The sequence below is a fragment of the Phycodurus eques genome, chromosome 10, assembly GCF_024500275.1.
Source record: "Phycodurus eques isolate BA_2022a chromosome 10, UOR_Pequ_1.1, whole genome shotgun sequence".
In the NCBI taxonomy this organism is placed as follows: domain Eukaryota; kingdom Metazoa; phylum Chordata; class Actinopteri; order Syngnathiformes; family Syngnathidae; genus Phycodurus; species Phycodurus eques.
Window position 1 is genome coordinate 27451484 of NC_084534.1, and position 12667 is coordinate 27464150.

A 12667-nucleotide genomic window follows, 5' to 3' on the forward strand; every position below is an offset into this window, starting at 1 on the left:
TGTTTTTTTTTTGTAATAAATGTATGAAAACAAAATCTCCTTGGCAATGAGCTAAGGTGTCAAGAAAGCGCTCTCTCACCTCACCGTCCTCCTCTTTGACCACGTACTGGGCCACCTTGAAGGAGCTGAGGTACTCGTTCATGTTCTGGATCTCCGTGTCTTCGGTGGCGTCCTGGCTGCGGTCCAGCAGCTTGGAGATGGCGTCGTCGTCGTAGTGGATCACGTTGCCCTCCTCGCCGTCTTTGTTGTCACCTGGCCAAAGCAACACGGCATCAAAAAGAAACTTTTTCATCTAATTTGTTTTTTAAACAACAATCATTAGCAGGATTGAATTTATTGTAGTGGTTGTTTCCTGCACGACAGTGAGAATTGTTTTTAATAGTTTGGTTACTTTTTGATTAAGCTCGCCATATAAAAATGGTCTATTTGGTCTAGTCTATGTACTGTAGCTATAACAATATTTTGTAAATAGCTATAATATCAACAAAATAATATAAGACAATATTAAATGTTTTATATACTATTCACAAATACAATAATTATTATCAAACAAAATATAGAGAGAAAAAACAACAACATTTTAGTTTAACAAAAAAGTAAGAAAAATAAAGTAACAATACTTTATTACTGTGCTTGGAGTTAATATTTTGGTAATCAACAAATGTATTTTGTGTGTTATAACGCAAATATTCAGAGAATAATAGAAATGCATGTATTGTAATGCAAAATCACATTTTATTTTATTACATTTAAAAGATAACCAATTCCTGCATCTGTATCAGGATCTATTATGTCCCTTTCATTAAGATACATAACCAATTAAATACATTGTTTATCAAATTACATATCGTAATCGTGTCATTAAATAATATTACTAAAATTAAACAAATAAGACTATGTAATATTTTCTTTATAATTTTGGTTGTAGTTCCTGAATCATCGTTTTTATGACCCAAAAAATATTGATTTAGTATTATTAAAATAACAGGAAATAAGATGACTACAAATATTAATACATCAGTGAAACTGGAAATGAAATCTCCGTTATTCTCCGTACCCCCCATGTTGCGGGCCGCCTCCATCTCGTCCTTGAACAGCTCCTCGGTCCCAAACTTGAGGATGTCGTCCAGCTCCTGCTTGGACATGGAGCCCGTCTTGGAGCCCAAGCCGGGCCGCACCACCAGGTGGGTCAGCATCATCTTCCTCTTGGCCACCTGAGTGATCCTCTCCTCCACCGAGCCCCGTGTCACAAAGCGGTAGATCATCACCTTCCTGTTCTGCCCGATGCGGTGCGCTCTGCTAAAAGCCTGAGAAGAAGCCGGCATCATCACGAATACAGTGCAGCGGGGGGGGGGGAAACGTAATTGCTCATATTAACAGTTTAAACCTTAGCTCCATCACTTTGATAATACTTCCTTGACACCAATGACTACTTTCCTAATAGTTCGTGCTTTGCCGCCATCTTGTGGCATCTAAGGCCGTTACAGTAAGAGCCCCCAAAATTGTAAACGTGTGGTCTTAGTGAGTAGCAGAGGATAGGTTGCACAGAAACAAATGTAACTAGCGAACCATGAATAGGCGGAGATGCCCCTGATGTCAAACTAATAAGGAATAACATGAAAGAAGGCGTACTTGGATGTCATTGTGAGGGTTCCAGTCTGAGTCGTAGATGATGACGGTGTCTGCGCTGGCCAGGTTGATTCCCAGACCTCCGGCTCGGGTTGAGAGCAGGAAGCAGAACTGCTGAGCGCCGGGTGCTGCAAACCGAGAACGCGAGCGTAAAGACATTTACAGAACACATCGGCCCGATTGCGGATGACAAAAACAAGACTCGGACTCTGTACTTAGGTAGAAGTATAAATTGGGATTCATCTCCTTTACTTAAGGTTTCCTCCCACCACAGAACAAAACCCACCGTTGAAGCGGTCGATGGCCTCCTGCCTCAGGCCTCCGGTGATGCCGCCGTCGATGCGCTCGTATTTATAGCCCTCGAACTCTAGAAAGTCCTCCAGCAGATCCAACATCTTGGTCATCTGCGCGAGAATCCAAAACGTTATTGCATAGGAAAAAGACAATGCTGATGGAGCGGAAGGCAAAAATTCCCAACGGAAAGAATGTAAATTCACTGTGTGGCAATTAGGAAACAAGCATGAAATGTACAGGCAATGTTTTAAAAGGGACATTATGGAAAATGGACTTCTTGAATGACTTTTATACAAATAACTTTGCATGTACTAACCTGTGAGAAAATGAGAACTCTGTGGCCTTCGTCCTTGAGCTTCTTCAGCATCTTCTGCAGCAGCGTCAGCTTTCCCGACGACTTCACCAGCTGGCTGCCGTCGTACGAGCCGTTGGGCAAAACGGGAGCCTCCTGCGAGAGGAAAACGCCGCGTCATCCACTCCGGCGCAGCTCTACTCCAAAACGTGCCGACGTACCACAGCGGCCACGGGGAAGAGGTAGGGGTGGTTGCAGCACTTCTTCAGGTCCATCATGATGTTGAGCAGTGACACTTGGTTGCCGCCCCCTTTGGAGTTGAGAGCCTCGAAGTTCCGCGTCAAGATGAACTTGTAGTACTTCCTGAGGAGGAGAAAGCACAAAATCGCCCACTGCTTACATAAGGGCTTCTCAAAGTGGGGTCCGCGAGCCGTAGCTTGGGGGGTTGCCAAGATCATTTGCAATAAATGATGTTGTCCCATTTGAAAAAGTGCATGCCTACATATGGGTGCCAATAAAACAATCATAATAAACCAATCACACTTCCCTACCTTAACTTTGGGCTAATTAAAAGCGCTGATATGATTGTGACATATGCCTGCATGAATTAAGTCATTGTCATCAATTTGTTTGAGAACACAGTGAATCGTTTTCATTTCTGCACCTCAGCTTTCACAAATCCGCCAATTTGCGAATTCTCTGTTATTTGCTGAAAACCTCACCGAAATGGCTTTGGCCAAGGAACTACGTTGACGTGAGGGAAGGAGCTTCATTTACTCAGCCTTGTCTAATTGAAAAAAAGTGCTGTGCCCGCCATCTCGCGGCATCTACAGGCAATTACAAACCTACCTACCACCTGTCCCATGTGAATAGCGGGGGTTTCACTGTGTATTCCTATTTTTGTCAGAGAACAAAGGTGTCTTTCTCCTCAATAAAAGATGTAATAGTATCAAAATAAAGTTGCATTCTTAAACTATGACTTCATTAAATGTGGATTTTTCAATATGCGTATTGTGGAAAAAATACGACATTATTCCCAGAATATTATGACTTTTACTATTAATTAAGAGTCATAATATTATTTAATATGATGACTTTTTTTTCATTGCAACAAAAACAAAAAAAAATGGGGATTTTTGATTAGAACTATTCTCTGGCAAATAGTCAATTTCTAAATTCCTGTGGCACAGACGGGTCCACGTGGTAGTTATGTTTATTTGGCCTTAGTATTATGGGGGGGGGGGGGGGTCCTTGGAAAAGTTGAGTTGACACAGCATCGTCGTAGCTTAGCGCGCTACTAATCCCGTGACTGACTTCTGCATGGGGCTGAGCTCCACTCGCACGATCAGCTCCGTCTTGGCGGGCATGTTCTTGAAGACGTCCGCCTTGAGCCTCCTGAGCATGTGCGGGCCCAGCAGGTCGTGGAGCTTCTTGATCTGGTCCTCCTTGGAGATGTCGGCAAACTCCTCCAGGAAGCCCTCCAGGTTACTGCGCAGAAATAAACGAATAGAATGACGCTCACTATGGATCCATGCGATGCAGAAGAAGAAGCTACAGTATATTGACATATTTCCGACCAATCGGTGGTGCTGCTGTAATGGTTGACGTCTACTGTTGTCCAGTCACTGAAAAGTCAGCCACCGACGTTACGGTCTAACCCCGCAAAGGCGACACATAATTAGAACCCCAGCCGGTGGAGTAACGCATGCCGACTGAATGCACGGAATGACAGTTGATTTGAAGTCGCTCGACATACTTGAAGCGCTCGGGCGTGAGGAAGTTGAGCAAGTGGAAAAGCTCCTCCAGGTTGTTCTGAAGAGGAGTCCCAGTGAGCAGCAGCTTGTAGTAGATCTTGTACCCATTGAGGATTCTGAAAAACTGCAGGGGACACGCTGACAGTGGTAGCGCGCACAGAACCGGCACACGCCTTCACGGGGCCCAAAGCAAAGTTGGATCTTTCGACACCTTTTACTGCCAATAATATATAATTATTCATAAGTCATACACATACTATGAACTCAGTGTTAAAAGTGTTGCAAATGTGCAGTTCTGGCAGTGTTGTTTACATTATTCTAGTCGATTGTCAGCCTGACAACAGCCTGAACTGTCTTTACCCACGTATGTTTTTTTTTAATGTAACAAAAATAAAACAGTACACTATGCATTTACTGGAAAAGTGTTTTCTGGTTTATTAATTCTGTTTTAACAGGACTGTAAATAAAAAATATAAAATGGCTGAGCTATAAAGTATGAAAATAACTTTAAATGGAGAAAATAAAATGTCAAGCAAGTACTTAAATGATGAAACTGAACAGCGGTACCTGAAACAAGATGACAAATTAACATAAAGTTGAATAGGTAAGTCTCAAGACTTGGTAGAAATGTGCAAACGTTTGGTTCAAAAATAAAAATAAAAATAAATAAACTCAATCCAAACATTTCACTTGTTTATGTTACAGTGAACCAGCCTCGTTCGTGGTGAATAGGAACCGAGCCCTGCTGTAAATAACTAAAATCCGCAAATAACTGATTTATACTGTAATTGCTTCGCCACTGAACTCGAATTTTTGGAATTTACACCGTAAATGTTCGGGAATACAGGGAAAGTGTAACGACAAAGTCGACTCCACCAACTATTAGTAGCTCCATCAGGAATGAACCAACAACATACTTTCAGTTTGACTTTTGATTTCGCGTGAGGTCCATTCGAGGACCGCCACAAAAAACACGACATCTCAACGGCAAACGAAAAAAACACTAGCAATGAATTAAACCTAACAACAATGCCAAAATTCCACAGGATGGCGCCAAAGTAATCATTTTATTGCTTTGGTCGGCGCACGAATACAGCAGTTAGACGGGATTTTTAGCGACTGACGAAGGACAGGTTCAACATAAATATGCAAATATGGGCGGTTCACTGTACTCTATTCTTTCGAAATACAGCAGGTGCTGTTGACCGTTAAGTCCTCTTGGGGTCCCCCTAGTGGTTGTGGAGCCCGAAGCAGATGCTTAGTTTGCTTATGCTGTGAGTACGCACAAAAGGTTTCCCGCTCGCAGTTTGGAGTTTTACCTTGGACTGGTTGTTCTTCAGCCTGTGGGCCTCGTCCACCACCAGGCAAGCCCAGGTGATGGATCCCAAGATGGCCTGATCGATGGTGATCAGCTCGTAGGACGTCAGCAGCACGTGGAACTTGATGGGCGTGTCTTTCTGCGAGACGGCAAAACGATTTCACACAAATATCCGTCACGTGAACATCAGGAACGCGGACGATGCCTTCAAGGTAACCTTCATTCGGAAGGCTTTGCGTCCCAGCTTGACGGCGCTGTCCTCAAAGGTGAACTCGTTCTCGCGGATGATGGCGCGACTGTCCTTGTCCCCGGTGTACGTCAGCACGTAGAAGTCGGGGGCCCACATCTCGAACTCGCGCTCCCAGTTGATGATGGTGGACAGCGGCGCGCTCACCAGGAAGGGACCCTTGGAGTGACCCTGAACCACCGCAGCGCACACGTTCACACAGCGCTTGGAGTTTTGGGACACGTTGGCTAGCAAGATGAAGGTGACGGTTTCCAAGTTGAGACGAACTACGGTTAAGGTTTCAAGCCAGGGCTAAGGCTTCAACTGATGGTCAGGGTTTTATATTAGGGTGAGGCTTTCAAGTTAGGTTTAGTTTAGGTTTTGATTCAGGTTTCAAACCAGGTTTCGAGTTTCAAATTAGGGTATCAAGCCAAGGTTGGGGTTTCAATTTAGGGTTTCAAGACAGATTAGGGTTTCAAACAAAGCTTCCAGTTTCAAAGTAGGGTTACAAACACACGGTTAGGGTTTCTAATTAGGGTTTTAAACCAAGTTTAAGGTATCAAATGAAGGTTTCAAACAAGGGTTACAGTTCCAAATTAGGGTTTAAAGACAGGGTTAGGGTTTCAAGCCAGCGTTAGGGTTTCAATTCAGCATTAAGGCTTGAAAGGAGGGTTTAAAGCCAAGGTTGGGATTTCGAAGCACGGTTTCCAATTAGGGTTGGGGTTTCAATGTAGGATTTTAAACGAAGGCTAGGGTATCAAATCACAGTATGTTGCAAATGAGGCTTTAAAGACAGGGTTAGGGTTTCAAACTTTGATTTCAAGCCAGCATTAAGGTTTCAATGAAGGTTTAGGGTTTCAAAATAGGGAGAGGGTTTCAGATAGGGTTTCAAGCCGGGGTTGGAATTTCAAATTAGGGTTTCAAGAGAGTGACAGGGTTTGAAACGAGGGTTTCAAGACAGTCTTAGGGTTTCAAAGTAAGATTTCAAGTCAATGTTAGAGTTTCAAATTCGAGTTTCCAGTCCGGATAAGGTCATCGACCGAGGGCTAATGTTTCAAATGAAGGTTTGGTGGCAAAGTGAAGGTTTCAAATTGTCTCATTGCGCTAGCATGATGTGCGTCACCTCTTTGTAAAGCGAGTAGAGGAAGACGATGGTCTGCACCGTCTTGCCCAGGCCCATCTCGTCGGCCAGGATGGTGTCGGTGCCCTGCGCCCAGGAGAAGCGCAGCCAGTTGAGACCCTCCAGCTGGTACGGGTGCAGCGTCCCTCCGGTGGCGTTGATGTACCACGGCTGGTGCTCGAACTTGATGGTGGGCTGTTGATGCCACAGTTGGAAAACGTTCTTTCGAATCTCGGCGGAATGCTTATTCTCCAGCAGTGTCTTATGTGCGCTCACGTCGATGATGGGAGCGTCTGGGGGGATCTCCCTCTTTGGGGGGTCCTCTTTTAGCTTGGACACCACAACGGGGCGCTGGTCCTCACCTAAGATTTGCTCCCTGGACAACCAATTGAAATTGTATCTCTTATTATGCGCACTCTTTATGATTGTCTACTTAAGGCTTAACATTCTTCCTTTGACACTTGGTGTTTTAGTTTAGTTTATCATATTTCTCTTTGTCGTACCTGTGGTCCCAGTAGGACGCTTTATGGCTGTCGTATTCGGGCAGGTCAAAGTGGTCCACCTCCCACGTGCACTGGTCGTAAGGGAGGTCCCTCCACTTGATCAGGTAGTGCACGTCCCCGTCTTTGTCGAAGCTACACACACGCGCAACATTTGTGACCGAGATGTTCCAAATTAGTTTTGAGCCAAGGTTAGGGTTTTCAAACAAGCATTCAAACGTGAAAGGAGGGTTTCAAATCAGCGTTAAGAGTTTCAAATGAAGGTCTCAAGCCACTGATGTTTCTGTTTTGGATCAAAAGCTACACAGCGACGTCCTCCTGTTGCGTGTAGGTCGCGCGCACCTGTGGTTGAGCACGCGGTGGATGATCATCCACTCGGGCTTGATGCCGTATCTGTAGAAGCGCTCCTCCATGGCGGCGTACTGCGGGTCTTTGCTCTTGCGCTTGTCGCTGTTCAGCTCCTCCTCGCCCGAGCCGTAATCGTACGGCGGCGGCTCGTCCATGTCGTTCTTGCGCTGGTAGTTGCGGTACATCACCGTGTGGTACAGTTCCAACTGCGCGCACGCACACGCCATACATTGAACACAACATCGAGCCAAATTGTTTCCGAGGATACTGCTTTTTGGGGGGTTTTTTCACTTTTTTTCCCGCTGGTTTCAAGCCAGGGTTAGGGTTTCAAATTCGGGATTCAAACATGAATTAGTGTTTCAAGTCTGCGTTAGGGTACCAGACAAGGGTTGGGGATTCAATGGAGGGTTCCAAAACAGGCTGCGGGTTTAGAATTAGGATTTCAAACATGGGGGAGGGTATCAAAGTATGATTTCAAGCCCAGGCTAAGGTTTCCAGAGTTAGAGTTTCATATTAGCGTTTTGATCCTGCGTTAAGGTTTCAAACAGGGGTTAACGTGTCAAATTAAGGTTTCAAGCCTGCATTGGGTTTGAAACGAGATCAAATGGTTGTTGTCCCTAATATTGTGATGAATGAGTGCTTGGCAGGTCACCTGCAGCTCGCTGACCCAGGAGCAGTGCCAGTACGACAGCCCGGCCCACTTGACCAGGAACTCCCTCTCGGGGTGGCCCTTGAGGGGCGGCTTGCTCAGGGGGTCCGCGGCGGGCAGGCCATCCGGGCCCGCGGGCGGCTCGGCGGGCAGCGGGGCATCGCCCCACGTCCAGTGCATGATCTTTTGCACTTTTCCTTTCAGGGGTGGGCACTAAAAATAATATAAATTGAAAAAAATACTCGGATGTTAGTGAGCAGCAAAGCTAACAAAGCTTTCGAAATATTGATCTTCATCAAGGGCTAGTTCCAATTTTGACATCTAGGGGGCAGGCCAGTCCATTGTTGCTGTCAGCACTTTTCCTGATCAATCAGCACAACACTGCGCCAACGTCCCATAAAGTGCATTCATAAATACAAAAATAAGAAATATTATTTAGTCTTTTTTATTTTACAAATTTTATCAATAGTAAATACGTACTATTTTTTAATATACAGTGCATTCTTCTTGTTCTGCTATCTAAAATATCAAATTTGTGTACAAGCCCAATTTCAATGAAGTTGGGACGTTGTGTTAAACATAAATAATACAATGATTTGAAAATCACATTCAACCTATATTTAATTGAATACACTACAAAGACAAGATATTTCATGTTCAAACTGATAAACTTGATTGTTTTTAGCAAATAATCATTAACTTTGACGTTTATGGCTTTCTAAATTCTAAACTAATTTCTTATTGGTTGTAAATTTACCCAATCCCGGATCAATACCAATATCCAATCTGAACCAAGCCATCTCCATTTAGAATATATTGTAGTGTTATATTATAATTATTTGGTTTGTTCGATCGGTGATTACCAGCGCGCAGTACCACTTGTGGTACGCGGGCTCCCCCTCGCGGAACGTGAAAAAAAGGAATCACTGCCCAAGTACAATTTGGCTGTATTTAACTTTAAAGGGCAACAGGTACAATAGCAGAAAAGTTAAGTTCAAAGAAATTAGGAGCAGCAAACCGTGTAAACCTATATACAAACACATGAATTCAAAACTATACAGAAACAAAGTGCATTACTCAGATAGTATACACGAAAATACTCACATGAATTGCAGGAAAATGAAAATACATTTTCATTGTTTTTGGGCTCCGAGCCCTGCAGCTTAGTTGGAAAAATGTGCTGTGCTGATCTGGGCTCACCATGCAGCGCGGACACAGCCACTCCCCGTTGGGTATTTCGGGCAGCGGCGGGTTGAGGCAGTGGATGTGGTAGGAGGACGGGCAGGCGTCGCAACACAGCAGCTCCCCGCCGTCCTTACACACGCGGCAAAACTCCATATGGTCGTCCTCCTCCTCTCCCGCCGCCTCCTCTTCCTCCTCCTCGTCCTCCTCGTCTTTGGCTTCCCACTGGATGCCCTCCTTCTCCTGCGGGCACGCAGTTCAAATACCAGTATTGGTCGGGCACCATCTGATGGCGTCTTGGTGCCAAGGAAACAATTTGAAGTGAGTTGAGGGCCTTCATTGAGACAAAACTAGGCCTTTGCTGCCATCTTGTGGCATCTATAGGCAATTGCAGACCCTAAACCGAAACAAATACCGTGAAAAAAAGATTCTAGTTAAAGTACTGATGCAACTGCTTTACTTTAAGTATAAAAGTACATACAGTGGCTATAAAAAGTCTACACACCCCTGTTCAAATGCTAGGTTTATGTCAGACAAACAAATTAGACATCATTTCAAAAGTTCATCCACCATGAATGTGACCTACAACCTGTAGAACTCATTTGAAAATAAAATGAAACATTTTAGAGAGTGTACGTAAAAATAAACAACTGAGATAACGTGGTTGCGGAAGTGTGCACATCTCCGTGTAACCGAGGATGTGGCTGTGTTCAGAATTAGGCAATCACATTCAAACTCACGTTAAATGGGAATCAGCACACACTTGCCACCATTTAAAATTCCCCCAAAAAATGGCTTTCTCGCAGAAGCCTGAAGGTTTTGTACTAACACCGACTCCTATCTGAACTGTACATAATTCCTTAAGTACAAAAGTAAAATAAACAATCATAGTTATTATTATTATAGTTATATATAATATGTGTTTTGATAACTTGCCTGAAGGGGGAAAAAGAAAATGGCTCACAAAATAGTTTATCTCTCTGATTAACTTGAATAGTGCTCGTATTGAGAAGAAAAAATAAAAGCACTGAACACGTAATTTGTAGTACTTTACAGATATCGGTTTTCAAATGAAGGGCGTAAAAGTAAAAAAATCATCGGAAAAAAAAAACTTAAGTACAGATACCTGTATCGTCTACTCTACTACAGAAAGTACTAGTAATGAAATACAAAACCTGGTACTCACACAGTGTGGACAGCTCCATTTGCCTTCGGGGGCCTTCTCCAGCTCGGGCTCCAGGCACACCAGGTGGTACGCCCGTGGACAGGTGTCGCACAGGATGATCTCGCCGCCCTGCTGACACACCTCGCAGTAGTCCTGGTGGTCCGTCTCGTAGCCGTCGCCGTCCTCCTCTGGAGGAACGAGAGGCATGTGCCACGTTTACGCAGGGTCACTTATTAGCCAACGGTGTAGCAACACCCTCCGCCCAAAAAAAAAAAAGAAAACAGCAATCAAGTCGACATTCACACTCAAACCTATGGATGGATGGATGGATGGATGGATGGATGGATGGATGGATAGACAGACATGTTTTTCCATGTCAGAATGACTGTTATGTAAAAGGCGACTTTTGTGACTCTTGCAATTTCTGAGTGACACAATGGATCCTCTTTAGCCGTGCCAACCCACTTTTCCTCTTTTTGCGCCCGCGCCTGGCCTTTTTCTTGGCGGCGGCGGCGGCGGCCCCTGAGGCGTCACAAAGCACCGAGGCACTGAGGATGCTGATGTCGTCAAAGTCCGACTCATCCAGGAAGTCTTCGTCGCTCTGAAACAGGAGCAGAAGTCAACTTGTAACGATGACTGGACGAGACGCAGGAAAAAACAAAGCAAAAAAGTTGCCGCACGCCAGCGGGGCTCACCGAGGACACCTTCTTCTTCTTCCCGCTTTGGCCCGACTTGGATTTGGTCTTCTTCGGCTTCACTTTCTTCTTCACGTCTTTCGCACTCTTGCTTCTCTTTCGAGCCCCCGGCCCTTGAGACACACGGATGACATGTTGACCGCGAGACACTTCATTAGGCACGCCGGCACAATCCAACGCCATAATAGTAGAGCTGCATCAATCATCTGTGATTGTGCATTACTTGTACCTTTTCCCTCTTTGGTTTTGGCTTTTTTGATGGGCCCGAGCTGGGCGCCCAGCTGGCCGACAGAGGCGGGAGGCGCCACGGTGACCGTTTCCACGGCGGCGGCCACGGCGGCGGCCACGGCGGTGGCGGACGCGCCCTTGAACGGGTTGTTGGCACTGAACTCTCGCCACTTGGCCCCCAGGACCGTCATCATCTTGGACATGGGGATCTTGGGGTTCTTCTTGGCAATGAGAGGCCTGGCGCGAAAGGAAGACGACAACGGCAGATTTATGAGCAAATGAACAGTGGGGAGTCGGGCCTTGTTTACGCTGGCATACAAAATGGAGGCGCTACTGAGTGTGTATTCCTAACCTTAAGCCTAACACCTAACTTTGTTCACTACTGTGACAGCCCTACCCCCAATCCCGTATCTTAAATTTTTTTTTTTTATGTATATTTTTTAGACTAAGTTCAATATCATTGAATTGATCAAATAAAGCACTTGAAAATAACTCCCACTGCTTGTCTTTTTATCAAATGCTTTTAGCGATATTAATATACAGCTCTGACACCGAATCACAAATATTTACATATTATTGATAGCAATTCTTTTCGATATAAATGTATACTTACCATTCTCCTGTGCCCTAACCCAAACCCTAATCCGCAGGTGTCAAACTCAAGGCCCGGGGGGAGGGGGGGGGCCTATCTGGCCCGCCACATCATTTTATGTGGCCCACGAAAGCAAACAACATTCGTGATTCTTGCTAAAATTACGGTAGACATACTGCTTGCAAATATTTTGGCCACAAGCTTCGCTATTTCATACACGCATAAATTATAAATTATACATACAATTAGGTATTGTTGTAAAACACCATATATGTATACATTATATGTACCGGTATATAAAGTATTTGTATAGCTTGGGGGCGGCGCGGCTGACGTTCAGTGTCTCGCTCGCTTAGAACGCGGAAATGTATTTTTATGTGCATTTTGATTGGCTCGTTGGTACGACGTGCAACTGCGATTTCAATTTTGAATGGAGGCAAAACCAGTGGCCAGCTGATCAGTCACTCCCGAAAACAGTTGCCAAACCCCACAAAATGCGCAACAGTTCAGTCGGGTTCGGCCGCAGCGCTCAGTGTGCGGCAGGCTTAAGAGTAACGATTAAAAACTGAGGCGCCACTGAGTGTGTATTCACGACAGGGATAGATAACCTCAACCCAACCCCAACACTACCATTAACCTTTACCCCTAAACCCTGACCCTAACTAATTCTAACCA

At 44.8% G+C, this 12667-nt stretch overlaps 1 protein-coding gene across 1 annotated transcript in view; it reads right to left on the reverse strand.

Moving 5' to 3' along the window:
- The window catches only part of chd5 (chromodomain helicase DNA binding protein 5), a 39711-nt gene that overhangs the window by 12769 nt on the left and 14275 nt on the right, over window positions 1-12667 (reverse strand). Inside the window, 20 exon segments of the mRNA XM_061687182.1 lie at window positions 80-252; window positions 1058-1307; window positions 1633-1757; window positions 1916-2033; window positions 2240-2371; window positions 2437-2578; window positions 3530-3703; window positions 3972-4093; window positions 5289-5426; window positions 5505-5705; window positions 6637-6828; window positions 6910-7009; window positions 7137-7268; window positions 7476-7687; window positions 8134-8343; window positions 9331-9555; window positions 10499-10665; window positions 10943-11078; window positions 11173-11285; window positions 11402-11637. Coding sequence (XP_061543166.1) covers window positions 80-252; window positions 1058-1307; window positions 1633-1757; window positions 1916-2033; window positions 2240-2371; window positions 2437-2578; window positions 3530-3703; window positions 3972-4093; window positions 5289-5426; window positions 5505-5705; window positions 6637-6828; window positions 6910-7009; window positions 7137-7268; window positions 7476-7687; window positions 8134-8343; window positions 9331-9555; window positions 10499-10665; window positions 10943-11078; window positions 11173-11285; window positions 11402-11637 — 3298 coding nt within the window.